The following is a 27,607-nucleotide window of genomic DNA, read 5'->3' on the forward strand; positions in this document are numbered from 1 at the left end:
TCAGCCCATTGGCTTAATCAAATTAAGCCAATTAGCAATCGAATTGCTAATCGATCCTCCTGCAACACTTGCACTGGGTTAAATGTCAATCGTATTGATCATTTAACCCTAGAACGATTCTTAATCGTTGATCAACCATCCGATCGGATCATGAATTCTAATGTGTGTGACCTCGTAGGTCCAAACCTAAGCTGGTAGCCCAGGAACAAATTTCTGTACCAATCGAAGTGACCATCTAGCAATGGTACCCGACGATCAGATAGGTCGAATGTATAGAACAACATCCTTAGAACCCATGCGGATATAGTTTTCATATAATTCATCCCCTTGACCAAAATGATCATAAGACACCCCAGAGTTCAATTGTCAACTCTGATCAGGTTGTCCACATTGTATTTCAAAATATCAAATCCATCTGATGGATTATCCTGGCCAAGATTTTGCTAAATTGAAATACAGCGACTCATTCTTCTCCAACTCTTGGAGTGGTCAATCCCATCTCGATCACACTCTGACTTCGCAAGTACTTGACTGTGCCCAGAAGCCTTCCGTCCCTGAATTAGAAATTCAGTTAGTCCAGTACCAAAGCACAGTGAGTTGCTTGCAAGTCACTGAGGCGATCTCAAGTCTAAGGGACACTTATATCTATATCCCATCAGAGACATTCTCGACAGCAGAATGCTCTGGAGTTGGTCACGTTCAATGATGATGTACCCTTACATCTCACCTGTATGCCATACCAGTGTCTCCACACTCCTTGGTTAAGAGGACAACCAACCCATATGGCCTACAGCGACCTATGCTCGATAGAAGCTGTCGTCCTTATTAACAGCCTATCATTTGGTCGTGAACAGTTTTAAGGACTAATCGATAAATCCTCTCTTTATCGAACTTAAATAGTCCTAAGGACTTCATCATAACAACGAAGTTTATTAGAAGATGAAAGCTTATGATGAAGATGCCAAATATATTTTATTTATTAACAAATCAATTACAATACTTGATTGCTCAACCGTCAACAGCTTGACGATTGGCTTTTTGGGACACATTTTCTAACAGATTTAGCCTGGTTTGAACAAAGGAACGAGAGATCTATGGGATCAGAAAATATTCCAAGGCATTTTATATCACCCAAACAGCAAAAAAAGAAATAAAATGCTAGAGTAAATTTTTCTAGGGAAATGGCATGATGCATCATCCTATTATTAGATGTTTTTAATTATCGAAAAGGTTTTTTTTAAAGATATATCCAAACAGGACCTCAACACTATTTTGATTACTATTCTTTTTACTGATTTTTTTTTTGGTGGTGAAAAATAATTGACTCGGCCTACTGCTGCAATGATATACCAGGCGTAGGATATAATTATTCCAAACAGTGTGCTTCCTTGGTAGTCTGCCGGCACAAAATGGTGGCACCCTCCTGCGCTACCAACGAGAGCGAGCAATCCTTCCGACAAATATACAACCAGAAAGAATCGCAAATCTTTATGCTACATCTTAAGCCGAAGGAAAGTAACGAAGAGCCCTACTGCTAGTTGAAGATAAATACTGCTCACAGTCTCGCTCTAATTGATTAGTCAGTTTTCTTGTACTTGATAAGAAACATGGAAAATGCTTGCGTTTGATACAGACCATAAAAGAACCGAGTACTTTCAGCATGTCTATGTATAGCCGTGGCAATATGCATCTTTCTGCATGGAAGCCAAGAAACAAGAGAAGAAGCCAAAACAATCCTTTGCAACAAAGTATAGAAATTATTAATTAATTAATCTTTTGCATCAGGATGGAAGGCAAGTCTCGGTCCAATGACAAGATTGCTTTACTACGACCTATAATGGGTTCTAAACAAGAAAACAACCTTCTAACATACAGGAATAAGATTGGACCCTCCCAAGATCTTGGGCGACCACAATCTCATGCATTGGGACACATTTCCTTTTGCATGAAGGTCCATTGTGCCATGTAATCTAAATCAATATGATTCTTTTTCACATTTAGTCGAATGTGCTGGTGTAATAAAAATAATAAGATAAGAGCAAAATGATGCCAAGAGACGTCTTGTTATAATAGAAGTCTATATATCATAAGGTTCATCATGATGGTACTGGACTCCATACCAGCATCATCCTAGTATTATGTCGGTATGCCTGATATGAAGCCAGTTTAGCATACCGCAATTTGGTACACTCTTCCATACCATATATCGATTCATATGCTACAATCGCTATGCACCATATAAATCAAGATACATGCCAGTGGTTACTTATAAGCACACAGAAGAATAGATGAAACAGGAAATGCAGCATGTAGCGCTCCGCAAACAAGCAGGAATGTAATGAAGGTTTAATGCGTACAGCCAAAGTTAGAAACTGAAGACAATAACGTAAACAATCTACAAAGATGAGGCCTCGATAAAAGCCAATAGCTAGAATCAATCCAGATATTCAGAAGATTTGCATCAGTTCTTCTATGATCAACGTACATCATATACACAATCCTTGGCGCACAAGTAGTGTGACTGAGAAGCATGAAGCATAATATACCCTAAGCTTATTGTCCGTTTTTCTAAATAACTGCAACAACAGAGGAAGATGGGATTTGATTATCTTACAAAATGAAGCAGATTTGTGCAATCTACGGAAGCCTAACCTATCAGTAAAATATCCTGATGATTCAAATTGAAGGTGCTCGTTTACACAGTTGGTGAAGTCACCGGACAATGGCATCAGTGAATTGGTTTCAAGCTGTTGTGATAACAAAAAGAATGATTCTCACATCCAATCAAATAAAAGCAATGGCGTTTGAATTTTTTATCTGAGCAATGATTTTTGATGCTTCATCAAGCTTGTTCGCTCTCTCATAGACGCCAGCCGCTACCAGATGCAGCTCCCTCTTGTCAATGTTGGGGTCATCGCGGAGCCTCTCAAGCAATGCCTCCAGCCCCTCGAAATCTCTCCGCGCCCCCAAGAGGCTTAGCATCTGGAAGTGCACCCTATCCGTGAAAACACAACCCTCTTCCCGCATCTCCTGATAGAGGGCGTCAGCCCTGTCAAATTCCTGCAGCTTTCCGTAAGCATTTAGGACAATGGCGATCATCTCCGAGTCTGGGAAATAACCCTGCCCTCTCATTTTCTCGAACACCTCTACGACATTCTTGTGCTTCCGGTTCCTTGAGAACAAATCCATCATGGACCGGAACACCGATATGTCCTTCACCTCACCCGCACCAACCGCCTGTCGGAATACCCACGCCGCCTCCTCGACCCGACCGGCATTGGCGAGAATCTTGATTGCTGTCTCTTTAGGAATGTTTTCAGGATGTTTGAGGTCGTGGAGCAAACGCTTGGCATGCCCCACGAGGCCGGACCTCTCGTACACAGCGATCATGGTCTGGTAGAGCACTGGGTCGATTTCCACTCCGGAGCTCCTCAGCTTCTGGAAGAGCTTCGCGGCGCGGAACAGCTTCCCGGCGCGTCCCCAGATGGAGATGATGGTGGAGTAGGTGATGGCGTTGGGCTGGATCCCTTTCCGCTGCATATCCTGCACCAAGTTGCCGGCTTTCTCGTGCTCGAGGGACTTGCCGTAGATTCGGATCATGGTGTTGTAGGTGACGACGTTCTGCTCGATCTCCTTGCGCTGCATGAGGCGGAAGAGGTGGATGGCCTCGCCGAAGAGCTCCGCGTCGCCGTAGACCCGGAGCATGGTGTTGTAGGAGACGACGCTGGGGGGAATGCCGATGCGGCGCATGCTCCAGAAGAGGCGGTCGGCCTCACGGGCCATGTCGAGCTGGCCGTAGGCGTCGAGCATGACGTTGCAGGTGGTGAGGTCGAGGGGCGCTCGGCGGGCGCGCATGTCGTTGAAGAGGGAGAGGGCCTCGAGGTATCGACGGCGGCGGACGAGGGCGGCAAGGAGGGTGGAGTAGGAAATGGCGTCTGGGGCGACCCCGGCTGCGGGCATTTCGTCGAACAGGAGGCGGCGGGCGTCGCGGAGGAGACCGGCGGAGGCGAAGGCGGCGAGGGCGGAGTTGAAAGCGATCAGATCCGGGGGGATGCGGGCGCGGCGGAGGCGGGAGAAGAGGGAAAGGGCCTTGGAGTGGTCGCCGAGCTTGCGGGCGAGGTCGATGAGGGTGGTGAGGAGGGGGAGGTCGGGGAAGACGCCGTCGGCGTCGAGGAGGGGGAGGAGGGAGAGGGCGGCGTCGAGATGACCGGCCTGGCCGAGGGCAGAGACGAGGGTGGAGTAGGTGACGGCATCGGGGGAGAGAGAGAGGGAGAGGCGCATCTCGTGGAGGAGGCCGAGGGCGAGGGGGAATTGGCGGGCGCGGAGGGCGTTGCGGAGGACGACGTTGAAGGCGAAGACGGAAGGCGGGTAGGAGGCGATGTCGAGCATCCAGTCGAGGAGGGCGAGGGAGCGGCGCCAGTCGGGCTCGCGGGAGAGGAGGGAGACCATGAAGCGAGGGGAGAGCTGGTGGCGGCCGTCGGGGGTGCCGAGATAAGGAGACATCACGGCGTAGAGCTCTTCGGGGGTGGTGGTCTGGCTGAGGGCCGAAAGCAGGGCGTCCATGTCCACGCTCCGGTCCACATAATGGTGGTTCCGTGGAGCTCTCCTCCATACGTCTCTGCCGCCACCACGACGACCACCAAGACCTGTGGAGGAGAGAATTGGGGGAGGGGAAACGGGATGGGTGGAAGCGGCGACGATGGAGTTCCAGCTGAGGGTTGGTTTAAGTGGGTGTGAGGAAAGGTGAGACGGAGAGGAGGGGAAGGAGGAAGGTTGGGGAAGGGGAATAGCCGTTGCCTTGTCCAGCATCCGGGAAATATGGTTTTCGGAATGCTGCTAAGCTTCTTCTGGCCGCCGGCCGTCCGTCCGTCCGTCCTCCCTCTTTTTCTTTCCTAGCTATCAACTTTGAGATTCGTAAATAGACTGAAATATAATCCGATCGATCGCCTCCGGTTATTCAGCCTTATTCGTAAATAGACTGAAATATGACGCAATGTATCTATTTTCTTTTATAAATTCCTATTATAACAATTAAATTTTGAAATAGTGCTCAAAGTTTACTTTTATCATATTTGCTGATTATCAACTGCCATTTTGGAGTTTAGAAACGAAAAGCTTTCCGCCAGTGTCTCTATATCAATCACCACCTCTTGAGCCAAGTATAAGACATCACTGGATTAATTGCAATAAGGATAACACTCAAGCCAAAACAGGATGTAGCTCACAAATCAACTCACTAGCTGAAAAAAAAAAAAGCTGCTTAGAGCTGAATAGCATTTCCAGCTCCAAAAAATTGCACGCATGAAACTTGAACTCGAGACAGAACATCTGAAAAAGTCATTGACTATATACAGAACATAATTTTTTTTTACACTTACATGCATAGTTACAAGTATGAATCGGTTCGCTCGGTATAATTTTTCTTTTCTTTATAAAGAAATTCACTCAGTAAACTTGGGATGCAGAAATAGCAAACAAACAACAGTGCTGGAACCTGTCGATGGTGAGAATGCCCTTGCTTAATGAAAGTAAGAGGCACAGTGAAACTTTTGATCCAGATTTACTTATATGCAAAGGAGAGCCATGGATGTTGCAATGCTTGTCTTGCTGTGGGCCGCCTCCTAGGATTTGTTTGGAGCAAATATGAAAGGAAATCCAGAAATTTTGTATCCGGAACTTGCAAATGACGTGCCAATGTAGACTTCTCGGGTATTAAATACTCTATCTGATCTGTTTCCTGTGGACATATACACAAAAAATAAAATAGTTATTTTTCAATAGTCTATGCTTCCAAAAGTTTTGGCGACATAACACTTAATGGCACGTTATAATTATTTAAACCTTTTCCTTTTTTTAATACAAGATTTGGATCTGTTGAATACACTGCGATTGCACAAGTAACCAGCAAGTGCGAAGGCAGATTTCATATCATTCTGATGGAATCAAACTGCGCTAGACATTTCAAGGAAAGCCAGAATACAAGGTAACTATATCATAATTCAACATACTTCCCCATGGCACTACACCGATCCCGTCAATTATTCTTAATGAGATAAAGATTATATCAGACTCCTTACATAATAATTCCTCCAAAATATACCCAAGATTTCCTTTTTTTTTTTTGTGTAACATATTATGGAACAAATGGCTTAAAAGTCACTATATGGCTCCAAGTTTGCATGTCACAGAGGTAATTATCTAGAAACTTCTAAGCACAAAGGTGAAGATAGACATCATATGATGTATGGCTATTAATGGGACAAATTTTATAATAAATTCAGTAAATTTTCTGCAAAATATTATTAAGTTGTCGATCATGCACATTACTTCTACTAGCTATTCTTCATTCACTGATTTGCACTAAAGAAACAAGAAGAATTTAAGAAACTAGCCATCGAGAAGCCTAACACATGGATAAACAAGATCCACTAAAAAGTGCCCTAAATAGATCGACTAAGGATTCTTATTTTCATAGTTTGCCTTTTCCATGCAACCATATAAAAGGCATCCTCATGCACAAGTCTCCAACCACTATGGGGTCTGAGGAACATTGGGTGTATATAACCTTACCCCTCGCATATAGTAAGGCTATTTCCATGTTTCGAATATGTGACTCCCACATCATGATGGAGCAATCTTAGTGTTGCACCAAGATCTTTTCCACGTAGTTAGATGTTGCATAAAATTTGTCTACCCATGCTCATTACCAACATATGTACCTTTCAAAAAATTGTATGTATTCCTTTTCTTTTGAGTTACTTTGAACCGATCCTTTTCTTTGAAAAATGGAATTCTAATTCAAACTAATAGGCATCTATGAACCAAATTCCCAAATTAATGAATCCAATGGAAAGCATCCCTACGCCACATGTAATAGGAGGTGATTAGTATCCACAACTTGGATGTCATCTACGCATGTAAATGTGGCTCTAATATACTATCTTAGAGTCTAAGAATGTTTATTTACAAGAGATTCATATTGGCACTTCACTGAATGCAATCAAGTAACATGTCACTGTGAATAATGCAGGACTGGCTATATGAAAAGACACTCTCGGTTCAAAAGAAGTTTGTTCATCATGGATAGAAGCAAGGTATCAGGATGATATAATGTATGATTCTGGTGGCATATTTCAATGTGACATGTAAGAATATTCTGTTTTCCATTTTGAAATTACTAGGTAGCTGTACTAAAGAGAATTTCTAGATACAAAGACATGTACAAACACTGATAAAACAAAATTATAATAACAAGCCTTATATCATATATTTGAGCTTGGAAAGATTAACAAAATGATAAAAAAAATTCTTTTCAACTTTCAATGTGACTTATCCAACAATATTCTACTTTCCATTTTAAAAATACTAGGAAGTTATAGTAAAGAGAGTTTTCTACATACAAGAACATATAAACATGGAGAAAACATAATTATAACCAACAAGCCTGATCTCATATTTGAGATTGGAAAGATTAACTAAATGGTCAAAAGAATTCTTGTTGTCTTTCGATGCAAATTATGCAAGAATATTCTATTTTCCATTTTAGAATTACTAGGTAGCTATAGTAAAGAAGTTTCTACATACAAGAACATATTAACACTTGAGAAAACAAAATTATAACTGATAAGCTTTATATCATACATCTGAGTTTGGAAAGGTTAACAAAATGACCAAATGAATTCTTGTTTAAGTCCAGGAGTAAATGACTAGACAGGCTTTGTATTGAAGTTAAGAACGAGAAATGTGAGACAAACCTCATTTCTGTGATAAAGATCATAATCATCTGTGAAATACTTGTGTGTTTCCTGGCCCATGACAAGCATCTCCATATCAATTGGACCAAGAATCCCCATCATGCGAGCCAGAATCATGACCGCTGAATCATTTGGAAACAACACCTGTCATGGCAGCAGACCTTATAACTCATAATCAGCTAGCATGAAAAGAAAATTTGAAAAATTCCCATAGATCATAGAAAATAGTATACATACTTGTATACGTACATACATTCATAGATATTTACACATGCTTAATAAATAATACTTGTTTTTAAGCTGATACATTGAGAAAGCTATTGAAGGGGAAAAACATATGGATGAGTTAGATACAACATATATAATTGAAGAGAGCTGTAACAGAGTTTACACCAGCAGTTGCAAATCCTAAAAACTTGTTGGTCCAATAATCTCTTAACCATATACTGATTGTGTTAAGTGAATTTGTTTCATGAACTCACAAATCCTTGTGCCAATAAGGATAAGCCTCCAGGGACAAAGGGACAACTGGTAATAAGGATAATGCCTTTAAGTCACATTTGAGAATGTGACAAATGTATGGGCAGTAAATGCTACAACAGAGAAACCATCCAACTTGTTCGACCGAAACATTAATCCTGGCTCATAATTCTCTCAAAATTCTTAGCATTTAAAAATTTGTGGGAACATATTAGTGTGATTCCAAGTAATATTCATTTGTCTTATGTAGACTTGGCATGGGCCGACTGGGAACTCATTTTCAGTCCATCAGACAGGGCCAGACTCATTTTTAGGAACCTATCAATTTTCGGGCCAGGCATAGCCTTACTCAAAAATAGCCCTGGCAAACCCAGGTTGGTCAGACATCTAACACCAATATATCTAGTATATAATCTATGTTATATAACGATAGAGGGGTCAGATATAAATGATAACAACATAAAGAGTTCACCAACACTATTATGTTAAAAAATGGAGCGAAGCTTTTGACAAAGTCAATGACACTCTGGATTGTGGTCACAAGCAACTAATCATGCATTTAATAAGTCCATCACAGAGACACTTGACACTGTAGACCAACTTGTAGTTGATCCGAACTTCTCTAGTAGGAAAGCAATACAAAATCCCAAGTTTCCTTGTTAAAGAGCTTGAAGCTATGCCACAAGACTATTTTTCAAAGAAAAGGGTGCAACTTTCAATCATGTGATCGATTTTATAAGCTGCTCTAAAAAGATAATTGCATTTTCTGAATGACATTGTCAATCGAAGCAGTTACAAGAAAAGGACGAAAAGAATTCTTTCACCGAAGTGATTTTTCCAATCAAGTATGATACCTGATGTTTACATATCATATGACATTGTTACCAATATCTAAAAAAAAGAGCATGTCTTTATAAAATAAAGATAAGAAAAATCAAGTTAAACTTACATCACCAGTGTAGAGCTCAGCCAGGATGCAACCAAGAGACCAGACATCAATCTTCTGATCATAAGGTAGACCAAGAATAACTTCAGGAGCTCTATAAGAACGAGATTGGACATACAGGCACAAGTTGTCTGTCTGAAAGCAACTGCTTCCAAGATCAATAACCTTAATTTCACATCTGCTGTAGCTTTTAATAAGGATATTCTCAGGCTTTAGATCACAATGAATTATCCTCAAATGATGCAGGTACTCCAGAGCCTCTAAACACTGTCGAGCTATAGTCTGAGAGAAAAGAGAAAATCCAATATAAGTTGTTAATCATTTAGCATTTGGTCTTTCTATCAACAATGAATAATAGGTGAGTAAAATATATTATTTTAAGATTCTTTGGCAGGAATAGGAAACCATATGTGTCATTACAAGAAACTTAAAGATCTGCATTAGCCAATGGAATGATTCTAACAAAATAAAGAATGAACCAGATGATCCAAGACAAAGTTAACAGAAAGAAAGCATATCTAAATTTCATTACAAATTGACGCCTTTGTGATAAAGCTTTAGTTTGTTTTGGCTTGTGCAATAGTCAGCATAAATATTATTATATATTTCTTCACACAAGTAGAAAGAACCATTCTGTCACCCACTTTATTTGTTATGCTGATCAAAGCATGATGGAGAACATTTCCATTTAAGGCACATATCAGATGTGTTAGTTTTATTTGTACTATGGTGAGGACTATGTTAGTCTCATGGGTATTCCAAGTATACAAAATTCTTGTACGAGTCCCCTGATGACTTAAAACAATTGTGGGACCATTTTTATTCAAAAATAGCAAGACATACCTGTATTCTGGGCAATGTGAAATATGCCTCCCCACCAGTTTCCAGATTATATTTCTGAAATTCATACAGATTTGCTCGTAGTAATTCAGTAACGATGAAAAGATGTTCCTGTATGACTTTCTGACGTCAGAATTTCACAATAATCAACAAATCAGAATTTAGAAGTTGCATTTGTTAATCCTATAAGCAATTTAATTAGAAAGGATAAATTTATGTAAATACCAACAAAACACCAGATATACTCATTAAAACAAGGGAAAAAAAAAAGCACATCTAATCATGAAATATAGCAGAAAATCCTTAGAGATGAAATGACCTAATTAAAAATATAAAAGAGCACATATTAACCAGATACATAGGGATTTCAAAGCTGGTGAAAGGAACATTGCTTCTCAACCACCAATGAAAAATCAATCTGAAAAGCGGGATATGTAGATTCAACACCAACAATGCTGAAATCACCTCCATCATCATTATCTACAATGTTTCATGGAATACATAATATTCTTATAATCTTGTATGTTTTCCTACTTGGTACCAACGACTGCTTCCTTGCATTAGTGCCCTGATTATTAGCAGCTGTTCATATACCCTTTCTGTAGGGATTATATGAAGCTTTTATGACATACTTTTTTTTAGAAAATTACACAGAAAGAGAATAGCAAAGCATTGCTTGAGAGGGCTAAGACAAAGGCAGTTGAGCTTGATCTTTCTTCACTTCTTTTGTCAGCAATTCTTGGTGTTATTGATGTTGATTACAGAGTATAGAGAGACAAGGAATGTTTATTATTGGGATGACTACTAAGCCATTGTCTAATATGAGTTTCTTTCCATTTAATAACAGAAGTGAGGAGTGATAATTGCATCAAGAACCATATGCCAGTTAGTGTGCTAAATACCCATTTTCCATAATGCCAGCTATGTGCCATAGAGCTTGTTTGAGAAACTAGACTCAAGGTATGGATTTCATTGGAAGCAAAAATTTTAACCCTGATACCTAACTGCTTAGTGGCCTAGGAGCATATCCAAGTAAGATATTGGAGAAAGATCTCAGCTATGCTTGACGTTGATTGTAGAAAGTATCATACTAAAGTGAACAAGTAATGCCTAAGATTTGCCACAGAAGTGCCTTTAGACGAAAACAAAATTCACTGAAATTTAGATTTCATAGGAATCATGAATTAAAATCAGTTGGGTTCACAAGGGCTTCTGTTGATTTTAAGTGGTTAGAATAGAGCGAAAGTGACTTTCCTTGCACTTAACATTCTAGCATGATTCTAGGAAATATAAGATGTACCTGAATGTGAACAGGGATACACTTTTAGATCTTTCCGTTTATACAGAGAGATGTTGAGAGGGCAGCCCTTTCTAGCTATTCACAACACGCAAATGCTGGCTGATCTCCCGAGTGGTAAAATAAGCTTTCGGTTGATTTCAAATCATTTTGGGTTGTTTCAATTAGATCATCAATCTTCAAGTGGATTTCAAAAAGAGCTTGTTAATAGGCTTATATGTGAAGCATCCAATAAGGTTTGGAATAAATAGGATGGGATGTATAGCGGATACTTTATCGATGTACCTTGGTTCTCCTTTGGAGGTTAGAGTTCACAACTATATGACTCATATAGAATGATAGAGGACTTGGATAGGATTCTTTTTGTTGTAAAACAGCCATTTCCTCTCTTTAGGGGGAGAATACTATCCTTGATTTGATCTTTATTGGCCAATCTTCCAATTATTTTCACATATAAGTTGCCTACAAGAGTACATAAGAAAAACACAGACAGTTGTTCATAAGTAGGAGGAGTGTTGATGATTAGCATCAATTACACAAAAGAACTTTAATTTCTACTGAATGAAGAGATGTGCATGAGATATCTCTGTACAAATGGGGAAAAAACTACTGTTTGAACATTATGCAAGGGATGACCTATATCTTGATTGACACCACATACCTGATGATAGAAGTAGTCATAGAGGCGCAATATATGACGCTCATCAGCAGGGTCATGTTTATTCACAAATTTGAGGAGCTTGATTTCATCCAAACTTTGATCAAAGAAATCCTTATCATTTTTTATTATTTTGAGACACACATCAATTCCCATATGAAGATCATGTGCCTGGACTACCTTGCTGAATGCAGCTGAACCAAGATATTCGGTGACATAATATCTGCCTGCTAGAACTGTGTTCAAAACAATTGGCAGATCTTTGTTTTCTTCAAAGCCAGTCCTGCGATTGATTGCTGAATGTGAGCACACGGTATCCTTATGCATTAATCAAATTGTACAGAAATCCTGACAGAAAATTTTGGTTCTTATACCTGTTTTTCCGATGTATGATTCTCAACTCAAATATTTCATATTCATCCTCATTAGAATTATACAGCTGAAGCTCATCACTGGCGTCACGGTCCTCTCCTTCAACCCCCACAGCTCCAGAATCCTGAAATCCTCTGTCAAGTGTTTCACACTCTCCTAATTCATATGCATCATCTACATCTTTCTCACAATCTCTCTCAGGAAAAGGTTGTAAGCAGTGATCTCTTTTTTGCACCACCTCATTATTTGTGGTATTTGAGATAGGTACTTCACCACGGTTGTTTAAATCCCCACTGCTTTTTCTCTCATATCCAGAATCACCATCTACACTTGCATGAAAAAAGATCTCAAGAAGGGCAAGAATTAGAAAAACCAGCACGAAAACAATGATAAATATAATGAAATACATGTATTCTTGAAATTACAATGGAATGGAACAAATATTGATGTTCAGGTAGACTGGACACAAATAAATAATTCGCCGCTGCCAAAAATAAAGCAAACATTCCAAAAGTAACTACTAATCAAAGAGACAAAGCAAATGCTCACTTGTTAGAGTACTCCTAGCACCTGCATATGAGTTAAGCATCTGCAATTCCTTCTCCACTAATCCAAACTCCAAACTTTTCTTCTTTTCTACTCCACTGACATCCTGAAGCAAATCACCTTCCGAAAAAACATTCTTGGCCCTCTCATCTACCTGCTTCAACTGCAATCCATCTTCTTCCCCGCATTCATCCAGTCTTTCTGTATGGTCATCCAATATCCGATACCGCCCATATATCGTCGAACTCGAGTTTCCAACCATCTTCATAGAGCTGCCATCGTTCCGCTCCCTTAATCCACTGCAGCAATCACAAAGAGGAGAAGAACATATATAAATCTCAGAACAACCCTCGCAACTAACACCAACACCATCTCCATGCTTATCTCCCGCACCAAAATCAAATCTTTCTCGTTCCCCAAATCTCTCCTCAGAATCTATAGACATTATAAACTTATCCTCGCTCCGGCATTCAGCAGGGCTCGGGCTCATCTTTACAAAGTACGGATCATTGAGATAGTCCCCATACTGGTCATCATCCCAGAAGGGATCGTTGAATAAATTCGACTCCTCATACTCTCGCGCAGTTTCAAATTCCCTCTCCGACGAGGAGTCCGATGATTTAGTCCCCCCCGGCGACCAAATCCCATATGGATTCAACAAGTCTGTCCAAGAAAAAACATAAATTGGCAATGAGATCAACAATTAAAGATCAAATAAAGTTATCTTGTGATAGACCGAGAGGAAAACAAGAAAGTAGTCGGCAGAGAGAAGAAGGGCTTCGAATGCCGCCTACCGGAAGGGGACAAGCCGGGGCTGACGAAGGCGTCGGAGGAGCGGGAGCTGGGGGCCGAGCTCACCGGAAGGGCACCGCCGTCGCCTGCGCGACCACCGGGGGAGATCCTGAGAGGCGGCAGGAGGTCGAGGCCGAGGGGGTCGGCGTCGTCCTCTCCGGCGCCGGAGAGGGAGAGGACGTCATCGCGTAGGGCGGCGGCAGCGCGGGCGAACCCATGCGCCGTCAAGAACTCCATGACGTCCTCGACTCGCGTGGCGGCCATGGGCGGAGCGGCTCAAACGGGGGGAAACGGAGGTAGACGGAGCGGAGGACGGGATCCCATCGGGGCCGCATGCTTTGAAGGAGCGAGCGGGATCGGATTCTCCGCGGGGGCGGGGGGACAGGGGCAACGCCTCACCAACCCTCTGAGTTAGAAAAGCGCCGGGGGTGAGCGGGTGGGGCCCTGCCTGATGATCGCGTGAGGAGATAGGGAGAGCGAATGGAGTGACACGTGGCGACATTTCGGTTTCGTCGAATCTTTATGTCGGGTGGGAGGTCAAAGCAGTGGGTAGCGGCAAGACGTGTCCCCTACCTCGTGTTTCTTTCTTCCTTCTCCCCGCGGCTTTAAACGGGGAACCTTTTGGAGTGTGGTCACCGCCCGTGAGCGTCGAACTGTTAACTTATTCTGGAATAATATTTTGTCAAAAAGAGCTTATTTGGGAAGAAACTAATAAACGTTTTTACACAAATTATTCAGAGCTACATGAGGCATTTTATGCATTTTTTTTTCTAATAAAATTATCCATCAATTATTTTTTTATTTTATAAATTATTAATGAATGACAATGAAAAGGATTTATTAGGTGGAAGTTAAGATAGAGGACTATAATCATTAGTATTACTTTGTCACTTAGTTTTAATTATCAATATTTTTATTTCTGATATTAATAAATAATGATGAAAAAAATAAAATAACATTATAGAAAATAATAAAAATTAATATTTTTTATAATTATTTTTAATTAAAAAATGAAGACCTATCATCATGGTTCTCACGTATAAAAAAAAGGTCAAATGTCAGAATATATATTTATTATTATGTTTCACAAAAAAAAATCACAATAATAATAAAAAGAATAATATTTTAGCAGATAATAAAGTTTAACTCGAAAATATTATAAATTTATGTAAAGAGTTGAAAAAATCATAATGGTTTTAATATATCATAACTGTTATAATATAATATGAGGTAAATATAATGAAGCTCTGTACATGACCGTTGCAGTGGAATAACGCCGTTATTTAGACCCACTTGGGCCGTTTGCGAGGCGAAACGCTAGGCACACCTTCCTTACAAAGGACGGTACCAAGAGCCTATAGGGGACGACAGCTTTAAAAGAGATCCAAGACTTTTAATTCGAGGAGAGTCCCAGTCGCGGCCAGGGAACGCTGGGGCTGAGAGAGGAAACCATGGGTACACAGTAAGCAGGTAGAGGTAATCTTCGCCGCGGTGCTGGGATCCGGATTCTAGAACAAAAAAAAAAATATGACATACATATTTGAACTCCACACGCGGTATTCGGGAAGCTAGGGTGCAAGTTCCCGATATTCTGCCATGTTGGGATATTCTGCCATGTTGGGATATTCTTTAGATAATTTCAAATATTTTTAGACTATTTATACTTATCGCTTTGCAAATGGTTTGGGACATGTTTGCTTACCATTCAATAATTATAGATTTATCGAGTTAACAAATGAAGTCAATAGATTATTTATTGTATGGTGCTTTTTTCATTGATCAAAAAAAAAAATTTGTTTATATGGTCTTGCTAAGATGCCTGTGCGTGACAATTTTTTTTATGAGAAATTTATAATCTTATCAAAGAAATTAGAAATTTTTGGTGAATTTTAGTTGAATTTCAGAATTAATGGCTCTCGAAAGGAGATTTGACTAATCTCAAGATGGTTCATGTATCATCTCAGCCAATCTCAGCATAAGCTAATCATTCTAATTAAAAATTTGAATTGCATGGATGTCATAATCAAAATAAAATTAGATCATAAAACAATGAGGAGATGTTCCAGAGAAGTTTGATTTTAGGCCAAATGTCTTGATCTGCTACCGAAGTGAGCAAACATCAGAGCATCATTACCTAAAGACTCTGTAATAAATACAAACCAGATTTTGCTCATGCAATTCAAGAAAAATTGAACAGCAGATTCAAAATACAGCATCAAAACACAACCTTCTATCCGTCATCCAAAAATAAAAAAATGAAGAAAACCCTACACTCTTGCATGCTGACATAATATTACATGACGATCCAGTATGATAACTGTTTAATTATACAACTTGTTTACTGAATTAGACCTTGCATGACAGCTGACCTACTTATCATCAAAAACCAATTTCCAAGTGGCGGAAGGAATTATTCTCCAAATATTCTCTTAAATTTGAAAAAATTATGTGGGAAGCTGCATGATGATGTCAACCTACTCATCAGCCTCCATATTTTGATTGTCATTATCACATGGACAGATCTAAACATGACAGTAGTGGACTTGCGCATCATATTTACCCAACCCCAGCCCTGTCTATCCAAAGCCACTTTAAGCTGTTCCAATTGTCCTGGAATGTTTATCAAATCATATGATTGTCTCAATGGAGCAAGCCTGCATCCCTTTGATGATTGCAATCCTCTTCTTTATTTAATTGATGAACCCACTACTCTTTATGCAGCAGCCATGTCCAACAATGTAAGCAGAGAAGGCAACTATTAGCCCTGGAGGTTGGAGATGACTGCAGACAAGGGAACAAGCATGACTAGCACACACATGCATGACTTCATGCGAAAAAAATGGAGCAATAGAGCTCAAATCAGGAGGTTAAGGTTGGAATCATCACTTTGTCTGCAAGCCTGAAAGAGGGCTGCTTGGAAAAGAATGTAAAGCTAACAATTTCAAAAATAGATAAGCAGTCATGGCAAATAGGTCCTGCAACCTCAAAAATAGAAAGCATAGGAAATGAGACAATATGAAATAAAATCAAGAAGGAACCCTACTAATAGTAGAAAACTTGAAGCAAACCTACTTGTCAAACTGAAATGTCCCATGCAAAAGAAAGAAAGAACAAACTCTTTTTCGCAAGTGCGGAGTGACAAATCCTTGCAGTGTTGGCAAAGTAATTCATTACGTCATTAGCTTAAGCTCTCTCTTCTTTCTACAATTTGAAGGCACAAACCACATCTTTCAGAGGTCATGCTTATGATATCCAGAATCAGAGGCACCAACCACAAGCTGTTTGCCATCCTCATTTATAAGCTAAGAAAAAATTTATTTACTGCTCGTAAGTTGTACTTAGTTTTTGACTGATCTTCCACTATAGTTCCATTTAAGTCTCTCTTTTTTTTTTTCTTAGAAGCATCTGAAATGTCTCCAGGGCTTGCGAAAAGACTAATAGAGGAAGGAATCTACCCTCGCTGGGATTAAAACTTGTCCTCAAAACGGCACAATCCATATTTTTGGCATCCAACTGTATTAATTACAACATTGTGCACTTGAGTGCATGTCACAAGTCCAGATTTTTGAGAGTTTTGGTAGCACTTGGAGAAGTTCTCTAAATTTAATGAAATATTTTATCTGCCAAATTATTAGATCTCAACCTATTATTCATTTAACAAGTTAGTTTAGAGTTTTACCTCTTGTTTGAAGTTTGGATCGAAGATTTTACCACAATCAAATCACCTGCTTCCGTGGGACAAGAGTGTGATTCTACAGTGGAAAAACACCCCCTTTTCACAACCCAAATGCTAATTTATTCCAAGATTGAAAAAGATTTTCAGATGCCCTGTTTGGGAGAATATTAAACCACCTTTTATATCTCAAAATGGGTAGTTTCTTTGAGTAGTTGTTTTAACTCCCACCAAGAAACTGTTTCTACCTATCATGGCGGATTTCTAACATCTCCCACTCGTGCATGATCGGCAAAGCATTTTCATTATCTTGATAACTTTCATACTAGCAAATGGGTCGTGTGACCTACAAACTCACCTGCAAGCCTAACTATGCACTTGTTAAGGATACATAGTAGCTGTTAGAAATCAGGGATTAAATTCAAATAATACTGTGTCGCTATACCCTAGACATATTTAGTTATGTTGGATTAAGTATATCAATCCCTCAAAAGCTATACTTAATCTCTCTCGTATCTTTATACATTCACAATTATTTTTAACTTTTCTAAAAAAGAGAAAACTGGTCAACCGATGAATACATAAGATCAATGTAATCTAAATTGTCTTCATTTTTTTTATTCTTATACTTATCAGTTTTAGATCAACTGCTTTTCTAGACATGTCCCAATAAGATTAATTATACCATCACTGTCGAAAACATGCGAAAGTAGCAACATTGATCCGTTGCATCAAAGTATAGTCAAAAAGTTCTAAGGGCACTATTGAAGCCAATTTAAATATTTTAAGCTTCATGGAACTTACACAGTAAGGATATAGAGATTTCTGTATCGTTTAATTAAATACTCACTTTTCTCATTGGTCATCTTTGCACTCGCAGCATAAAACACGTGTTACAGTATTATCTCTTCACTAAGAAGCATATGTCATTAATCTTAAACATTGTACAGATATTAGTCTAGACGATCTTTACGTCTAACCCAAGTTCTCCATGTGGCCATTCACTTTAACCCATTAGAGATCTCGTATCATGCATCTATTACATTATAGGCTAACATGATTATGGGATCCTCATGCTCAGTCTAAAATAATATGAGTCATATAAATATGGACCTCATCTTGACTTCAGTCAAGGCGACACACACACACACACTCTCTTTTAAACTCTCTTTCAAATGTCTCTAGTTCAAACAAGTATATATGTGTCTTATCTCAGCATGCTTCCCTAGCGTCTGAGGTGATTGCTCATATGAGATAGCCAACCTCAGTCTGGCGACATACCTTTTTAAAACTTCATATGTGCTTGTGCTAGTATTATTATTATTATTTTTTTTCATACAATCACACAGATATTGATAAATGGAATAGAGTAATATATTTCATCAATTGAAAATATTACAATGCAAGATTGTTAGTCTTTTGTCATGTAATACATCATATTCTATGCAAACCAATTTGTTGCCCAGCTATGCAACCCAAGAGGGGGGGTGAATTGGGTTTCTAAAAATTTTAAGCTTAACTAATGACTTATGAGAAATGTTTGACAAAGCTAAATAAATAGAGTGAGTAGAATTAATTCAAGGCTAATAGCAAGAGTAAGAATGCAAGAAAATAATGAAGAGATAAAGAAGAGCAATTAGACACACACCAAACAAAAGGATTTATAGTGGTTCGGTGCCAACCTTGCACCTACATCCACTCCCCAAGCTCCTACTTGGAAATTTCAATCCACTAATCTTGTATTCAACCCGAATACAAACGTCGGAAACTCCGACTCTAGCTATTCCAAGCTAGTCCACTTGTTTCTCGGATACAAGCCAACCCAATACACTCCGATTCTAGGTTCGGATCAACCTTCTCTTATTTTGGAACCCCTCCAAAATAAAACCAATCACTCAAACTGAGTATAACAATTTATAGCACAAATAAGCACAAAGAAAGCTCCTTCAATGAGCGAATATAACTTTAAATACACTTTACTCAAGAGAAGAAGACCCTTTTTGAATTTCCTCAAGGTAGATGGAGACTTGAATGTGCACTTGAGGAGTTGGTGAGCTTGGATTAAAGGCTTCTTTAAAGATTTGAATGAGCTCTTGCTTAGGACTGAAAAGTTGGCTTGAAATCCCTTTTTCAAAATCTCTCTCTTTGAATCCTCTCTTTTTCTTCTTTTTGTTCTTCTTTTGTTCTCCTTGTTGATTTCCACATTTTTGTCCCTTTTATAGCTTTAAGAAATAGTGAAAAACATTCTAGGCTGAAAAAGAGTCGTTATACTGCATTAAATGAGCATTAAGAGCATTTAAAACGGGTTAAAAATTAGTCGTTGTGAAAAAATTCCGTCACAGGGGTCGACTCATGAGTTGACTCATGCTTGGAGGTCGACTCATGGGTCGACCTCTGTGGAAAATCATCACAGAAGTGAACAGGATCCATGGTTCTGTAAAACTGGCAAAAAGACCCACAGAGGTCGACTCATGAGTCGACTCATGCCTTGGGGGTCGACTCATGGGTCGACTCACAGGTTTTACCAAGTCTGTGCCGGCCAGAAAAATCAGCGTGCCAGTTATCTCATGTGCTATGAGTCGACTCAGGAGTCGACTCATGATTTTCAATCATGCATATCTTTCAAAATACAAGTCCAAAATCAATAAAATTTTCACCATTGGATCATAAATCTTTTGTTCTATCATTTGATACTATCAAATCAGGGTTTTGGTAAAATTATAATTTTGCCCCTGAAGAGCAATAAGTCTTTTTCAAGTGAAAATCATTGGTACCCCTTCAACTGTTTTGTAATCATCAAAATCAATCTAAGGAGCAACAATCTCTCCCTTTTTGATGATAACAAAATACTTGAACAAAAGCATCTATGTGAATCAATGATCATGAATTTCAAAGGAATGAATGCATTATAGGCAGTTTGAAGATAAATAGGAGATTTACTACCAACTTGAAAATTACTTATAAGTGCATTTGCTTAAAAAGAAGATTGATTCTTTTGGCATGTGATACATGTGCCCATTTGTATAAATAATTTGTCTATTGCTTAATGATTTGAAAATTTGCTCATTTGATTATGTGATTTTGGTATCAGAGTAGAAAATTTAATTTTGTTATCAGAGCAAAGCAGAATTTACCTTATGATTTGAGAATTGCGTGTTTGAAAATATCTCATTTGCTCATTTGCTTGTTTTTCAAATTTCTTAGTATCTTGAAAATTTGCTCATTTTCATTTGATTATTTAGTTTTAGTATCAGAGCAAGTTGCATCTTGAAAATTTGCTCATTCTTATTTGATTATTTAGTTTTAGTATCAGAGCAAGTTTAACAATTAAGTGTATCAATGCATGTCTAAGAATTAATTGTAAAGTATATCAGAGCATGTCAAATTTTAAGATGTATCAGAGCATGTCTAATTTTAAAGCATATCAGAGCATGTCTAAGAAGTAATTTTAAAGGTTGCTCATTTGCTTTGTGCTTAGCAATTCATTCATTTTGTTAGCAATCTTGTTTTTGATATTTTAATTTCTCTCAATTCACTCATTTTATTTTTAAGTCTTTTATTTATCTTTCTTTTGATACTTTTGCTTAGCAATTCACTCATTGTATTTTTAAGTCATTTAATAATCTTGCTTTTGATATTTTTCTTTAATTTCTCCCTCTTTTTGACATCATCAAATATTGTTAACTCCCCCTCTTTTTTTGAATACATTTTCTCTTTAGTGTTTCTTTCAAACTTTTTGTGCTTATCATTAATGTTTGCTCCCCCTGAATACAGTAATCATAAAACAAAATATGCCATTGAGTACCATAGATATGAATTAGCAACAAAGAGAAGATATATAATCAAGAGATGATTGATACCATTACAAAGAGTAGATATATAATTAAAAGATGATTAAAACCATAGTTGTTTCAATACATATTTCATAATATAAAAGTCAACTAGTTAACATCATTACATGGCCCAAAAGACAGATCCTAGAAAGAACAACAGACATGACTAACAACAAGGATCTAGTAGAACACATGACTCTATGGATCAAAATCAAATGTATCAGAGATGGGGTGGGGAGATGATGGATCACGACCAGGGACTCGTCCTCTACCCCATCTGCCTCTGTCACGAGTGGAGGTGCTGGCACGAGTAGGTGGGCGAGATGATCCTGAAGGCTGAGAGGCCATAGACTGGACTGCAAGAGAGAGCCTGATGGAATCAAAAACGTTCAGAGCTCTCGAAACAGACTGAAGCAGTGCAGTGAACTATGTAGAAGCATGCTCACTTGAGCCTCTGATCTCTCTCCTCAAGAAATCAAAACCACCCTCCAAAACACCTCTGAGCCTGCCAGCCTCCGCAGTAAGGTCTGTGACCTCAATAGTGCACTCCTGTGGCTGAGGATGGGCCAAAGCTAAGACTTGCTCTTGCAAGTCAAGTACTCTCCCAGTCAGTCTCAAAATATAATCCTCGAGCTGCTGAATCCGAACTGACTGATCTGTGATCATCTGAAATACAGTGGAGATATGGGGGATCAAGGTCTGATCAGATGTATCTAATGATGTGGATCCCGATGCAAATGTAGAAGTGCTCCACTGACGAAAAAGCAAGGAAGCCACACGCTGAGAAATCTGCTCAATCTGATCATCAGCCAATCTGAACTCTGAAGGAGGTGCTCTGCTGTTTGGCTGCTGAACTGGTGTGTACCTCCTGGTGGACTCTGAAGGGCCAGCCTCTGGATCTGAAACAAACTGGATATCTGGAGATGCTGCCCTGAAGTCATGAAGAGGAGATGAGGGACCTTCTTCCTCAGCTCTGTCCTCAACTCTATCCTCAGCTCTCTCCTCAGCTCTTTCTTCTGTACCCTTGATCCAACCACCATCAATTCTAGTGAATCCTATGCGGTGCAGAGTGTGTTGGTTGATGGTGTCTGTGTGAGAAAGCTTAGCAGATGCCTCCCCCTCAAAACTAACTCCAAACCTCCTGAAAACCAGTGTGAGGGCCATACCAAAAAGCAGATGTATCTTGGATCTATTCAGTGTTTCTCTCATAGCCTCAATCATTAAAGCAGGGAGGTTTAAGGGGGTTTGAGTGATCACATGAAACATTATACAAATGTCTTGGCCAGAAAGGAGGTCATGCCTACCACTCCTCGGAAAGAAAAGCTTTGTCACTAATTGACGTAGAATTCTCATTTCAATTGACAAGATTTTGGCTTCTAATTTATTTAGACTTTCCGAGTAGGTTCCTCCTAAAATTACATTGATCCCCTCTTCCTTCACTGGGAGTTCCATGCATGAATATCCCTCACAGGGCAAATGTAGAATCTCTCCCAAAATAATAGGATCTAAGCAGATATCAATTCCCTTAACAGTAGAAGTTACTGTTCCATTGCCATAGTGCAGATTTAGATAAAACTCTCTAACCAAGTCTACATATGTAACTTCCTTGAGAGAACAGTAAAATCCCCAACCCTAATTTTTTATCTTTGAACCAAAGGAGAAACTCTCTTTTTCAAAAAATCTGAAGTCCACATTCTTGCCGGTTTCTACCTTTCTGTCAGAGAGAGGGATTTTGCTAGGGCTAAGAGAAGACTGAGAGGGACCTGGTGCAGACACTGAGGCTGGAATGGGAGCAGAGGAGGTTTGAGAAGCTTGCCTTTTTCTGCGGATGCCTTCTTCCAGCGTACGGACTGATTTCCTTCTTTGAGGGAGTTTCATCTTTGGGGCCATTCTCACCACAAGAGCAGGCAGGGAGACTCGGAAGATCAAATGGGTAAGGAGAAGGAAGGTTACTAGAGGATGGAAAGAGATTTTGGCGGAGAGAAATGATGATTTTGAGAAGAACGGTGGAAGCTAGGGCATGCTCCAACCGCTTCAATCAAGGGAGAAAGATGCGAGAAGCTCCTTTCCCAAGGGGTGATTTGAGGTGGAGATGAGAAGGGAGAATGATCTTGGGCTAAATCCTTGGTTTTGGAGAGAACGAAGATGAGGACGAAGAGTCTTGGAGGGAGGAAGATGAAGAAGAAGAATGAGTCGGCTCATGAACGGGCTTTAAGTTAAAAAGAAAAGAACCCGCGGGAAGCTTGCCAAGAATTTCAAGTATGTCATTGGGTCGACCCTACGGGGTCGACTCATAAATCACAAAAATTCAGAAAAAATATGAATAAATTCTGAAAAAATTTAAAATTTTGGAAGAAGAAATTTTGCTCAATGACAAGTTGTGAGAATGATAATCTTGAGCTTTTAGGTCCAAGAGAGATGATGAAAATTGAGCTCAAAAAAATTTTGACATCGATTTCTTGGAATTGGAGAAACATTTAGGCAAAAGGATCAAGAATTTCTAGATTTCTCCTAATTTCACAGAATCTATCCTCACTAAGGGCCTTTGTAAAGATATCAGCTAATTGATTTTCAGTGCAAACATATTCAAGAATTATATTTTTGTTTTGAACATGTTCTCTTATAAAATGATGTCTTATTTCAATATGTTTAGACCTTGAATGTTGAATTGGATTTTTAGTTAGATTTATGGCACTAGTGTTGTCACATCTTATGGGTGTTTCATTAAGTTTGATATCAAAGTCTTCGAGTTGTTGTTTAATCCACAAGATTTGAGCACAACAACTTCCGGCTGCAATGTATTCGGCCTCAGCCGTGACAGTGCTACCGAATTTTATTTCTTGCTAAACCAGGAGATTAGGTTAACTCCAAAAAATTGGCAAGTTCCACTAGTGCTCTTTCTGTCTAATCTACATCCAGCAAAATCAACATCTGAATATCCTAATAAATCAATTAGTGAGTCCTTAGAGTACCATAATCCTAGAGTTTGAGTACCATTTAAATATCTAAGGATTCTTTTAACAACATTCAAGTGAGATTCTTTAGGATTAGATTGAAATCTAGCACACAAACAAATACTAAACATGATATCAGGCATACTTGCAGTTAAATATAATAGAGAGCCAATCATACCTCTATAATACTTTAAGTCTACACATTTACCTTCATCATTCTTGTCAAGCTTACATGAGGGGCTCATGGGTGTGCCAATTGGTTTGGAGTTCTCCATTCCAAATCTTTTGAGTAATTCCTTGGTGTACTTGCTTTGGGTGATGGAGATTTCCTCTTTTGTTTGTTTGATTTGGAGTCCGAGGAAGAAAGTAAGTTCTCCCATCATGCTCATCTCGAACTCCCCCTGCATGAGCTTAGCAAAGTCTTGACAAAGAGATTCATTAGTAGACCCAAAAATTATGTCATCAACATAAATTTGTATAACTAACATATCATTTTGATTTCTTTTAATAAAGAGGGTTGTGTCTACATTACCTCTTGAAAAATCATTATTTAGTAAGAATTTGCTTAGCCTATCATACCAAGCCCTAGGTGCTTGTTTTAATCCATATAGAGCTTTATTTAATTTAAAAACATGATTAGGAAAAGCATGATTTTCAAATCCTAGGGGTTGTTCTACATAGACTTCTTCAGCAATATATCCATTCAAAAATGCACTTTTGACATCTATTTGAAATAATTTGAATTTCATAAAGCAAGCATATGCAAGTAGAAGTCTAATGGCCTTTAATCTAGCAACAGGTACAAAGGTCTCATCAAAATCAATTCCTTCTTCTTGATTATAACCTTTAGCAACCAATCTTGCTTTATTTCTTATTACCCTTTCATGTTCATCTAATTTGTTCCTAAAGACCCATTTTGTGCCAATTATTGAATAATTTTTAGGTCTTGATACTAAAGTCCATACATTATTTCTTTCAAATTGATTAAGTTCCTCTTGCATTGCATTAACCCAATTATAATTATTTTCAGCTTCTTCAATAGTTTTTGGTTCAAGATGAGATACAAAAGCACAATGATTAAATACATCTCTAAGTGAAGAACGAGTTTTTACCCCATGCATAGGATCTCCAATAATTAGCTCCTTAGGGTGATTGTGAACATACCTCCATTCTTTGGGTAGGTCATTTGTACCTTGAGGTTGTTCTTGATGTTCTTCACCTCCCTTATCCTGTTTGTCTTCATGTTCCTTGTCATCTTGAACTGTTGAATCTTTCAGAGTGATCTCCTTCATTCTTTCTATAAGAGGATCTGCATCATCAACACTTTCATTCTTCCTTGAAGGAAGATCGTTAGATTCATCAAAGACAACATATATGGACTCCTCTACTACTAAAGTTCTTTTGTTAAAAACTCTAAAAGCTTTACTAGTGGAGGAGTAACCAAGAAAGATTGCTTCATCTGATTTTGCATCAAATTTTTCAAGTCTTTCTTTACCATTATTTAACACAAAACATCGGCAACCAAAAACATGAAAATAAGCAATATTAGGTTTTCTTTCTTTTCAAAGCTCATAGGGGGTTTTCTTTAAAATTTATCTAATCAAAGCATGATTTAAAATGTAATATGCTGTGTTGATTGCTTCCGCCCAAAAATATCTTAGAAGGTTGCTTTCACAAAGTATGGTACGGGCCATTTCTTCTAAAGTTCTATTTTTTCTTTCTACTACCCCATTTTGTTGGGGTGTCCTAGGAGCAGAGAAGTTATGGCCAATTTCCTTTTCATCATAAAAGTTTTTAAAGTCTTGATTTTTAAATTCAGTTTCATGATCGCTTCGAATATTTTGAATTGAAAATCCTTTCTCATTAGTGACTTTTCGGTAAAATTTAGTGAAAACATGAAAAGTTTCACCTTTGTGTGCTAAAAAAAAAATCCAAGTAAAATGAGAGTAATCATCTATAATTACAAAACCATATCGTTTTTCTCCTGGACTAGTGGTTCTAGTAGGTCCAAATAAGTCCATATGCAAAAGCTCCAAAGGTCTAGAGGTTGAAACAATATTTTTGGATTTAAATGAAACTCTTGTTTGTTTACCTAGTTGGCATGCATCACAAATTCTATCCTTTTCAAAATTCAGTTTTAGCAAACCAAGAACTAATTCTTTCTTAATTAATTTTGAAAGAGAATGTATGCTAATGTGTGCAAGTCTGCGATGCCAAAGCCAACTAGTCTCATTAACTTTAGCATTCAAGGATACTAGGCATTGTATGTTTATTTTGGCTAAATCATTTAAATCTATCATATAAACATTACCATGTCTATGTCCAATAAATTTAATGCCATCATTAATAGGATTAGTTACAATGCAAACAGACGATTCAAAAATAACTTTATATCCTTTATTACAAAATTGACTAATGCTTAGTAAATTATGCTTTAAACCATCAACTAACAAAATATTTTCAATGTATTTGGAGGGAGTGATACCAATGTTACCTATACCGATGATCTTTCCTTTGCCATTATCTCCAAAGGTGACCATCCCTCCATCCTTAGCATCAAGAGTGATGAATTGGGATTCATCACCAGTCATGTGTCTCGAGCATCCACTATCAAGATACCATTTCCTGTTTTCTCCTTGGGATGCTAGACACACCTGCAAGCAAAAGTCAAGTTTTTGTTTTAGGTACCCAAGCTTTCTTGGGTCCTTTTTGGTTAGTCATAATGGTTCCTTTTGGAACCCATATTTTTTTTATAGTTGAGTTTGCAGACTTGTTAGAGAAGCAAGTGTATAACTTATGTCCTACTCTACCACATTGGAAGCAAGTAATATTGGAAGACTTGTTACTGAAAGAGTTTACATAAATATTTTTCAGATATTTTTATTTCTTCAAGGGGTTATAGCTAAGTCCAGCCTTATCATACACGGCTTTTTGATTATCAAGAATCATATTGAGTTTATTTGAACTCAAGGTGAACTTTTCTACTATTGGTTTTAGCTTGGCAATTTCATTTTTTAAGCTTTGATTTTCTTAAAGCAGGGTGGATTTCTCAATTGAAATATTTTCAGTTTGTTTCAATAAGGATTGATTTTTCAATTTTAGCTCTTTGTTCTTCATTCCTAGTTTCCTTAATTCATCAACTAAATCATAGAAAGCTTCATGTAATTCTTCAAATATAAAGTCATTAGGAGTTTCAAAAATTACCTCATTTTCGTGTGCCATAAGGCACAGGTTGGCTTGTTCGGTTGAGTTTTTCTCATCGGAGCTTGAGTCATCACTCGCACTCCAAGTGGCCATCATGGCCTTCTTCTTGTACTTCTTGGGACCTTTCTTCAGTTGTGGGCATTCGAATTTGAAGTATCCCAGCTTCTTGCATTCATAGCAGATAAGGGGTTGATCTTTCTCTTTTTCTTTACTCTGTTCTCCTTTTGTGAATGGCCTCTTCCTCATCCCCTGTTTCCT

At 38.5% G+C, this 27,607-nt stretch overlaps 2 protein-coding genes across 3 annotated transcripts; both read right to left on the reverse strand.

The window, feature by feature from the left end:
• Window positions 1–2,446: 2,446 nt before the first annotated feature.
• LOC105034808 (uncharacterized) lies at window positions 2,447–5,092 on the reverse strand. The gene has a single exon (XM_010910102.4). The coding sequence runs from the start codon at window positions 4,807–4,809 to the stop codon at window positions 2,785–2,787; it is 2,025 nt and encodes a 674-aa protein (XP_010908404.1). The 5' UTR covers window positions 4,810–5,092; the 3' UTR covers window positions 2,447–2,784.
• A 237-nt stretch (window positions 5,093–5,329) lies between these two features.
• LOC105034807 (uncharacterized) lies at window positions 5,330–14,078 on the reverse strand. 2 transcript variants are annotated; one of them, XM_010910101.4, is made up of 8 exons: window positions 13,688–14,078; window positions 12,897–13,556; window positions 12,350–12,671; window positions 11,979–12,258; window positions 10,024–10,131; window positions 9,184–9,462; window positions 7,755–7,898; window positions 5,330–5,737 (listed from the first exon to the last, which is right to left on the reverse strand). In XM_010910101.4, the coding sequence occupies exons 1-8, from the start codon at window positions 13,947–13,949 to the stop codon at window positions 5,561–5,563; spliced, it is 2,232 nt and encodes a 743-aa protein (XP_010908403.1). In that variant the 5' UTR covers window positions 13,950–14,078; the 3' UTR covers window positions 5,330–5,560. The 2 variants fall into 2 exon arrangements, with proteins under 2 accessions (XP_010908403.1, XP_019702660.1); XM_019847101.3 differs by lacking the exons at window positions 12,350–12,671; window positions 12,897–13,556; window positions 13,688–14,078 and adding an exon at window positions 11,603–11,779 and having other exon boundaries at window positions 11,979–12,115.
• Between the last annotated feature and the right edge of the window lie 13,529 nt (window positions 14,079–27,607).

Source organism: Elaeis guineensis, chromosome 10, assembly GCF_000442705.2.
Source record: "Elaeis guineensis isolate ETL-2024a chromosome 10, EG11, whole genome shotgun sequence".
Lineage (NCBI taxonomy): Eukaryota > Viridiplantae > Streptophyta > Magnoliopsida > Arecales > Arecaceae > Elaeis > Elaeis guineensis.

Bases quoted from the DNA above. Each gene is read 5' to 3' on its own strand.
- LOC105034808 (XM_010910102.4), bottom strand. From the start codon at position 4,809: ATGCTGGACAAGGCAACGGCTATTCCCCTTCCCCAACCTTCCTCCTTC.
- LOC105034807 (XM_010910101.4), bottom strand. From the start codon at position 13,949: ATGGCCGCCACGCGAGTCGAGGACGTCATGGAGTTCTTGACGGCGCAT. The intron at 10,132-11,978 runs GTATGTGGTGTC...AAAGTCATACAG, and splicing joins ATGACTACTTCTATCATCAG to GAACATCTTTTCATCGTTAC. The intron at 7,899-9,183 runs GTAAGTTTAACT...CTGCCATGACAG, and splicing joins CTGAGCTCTACACTGGTGAT to GTGTTGTTTCCAAATGATTC.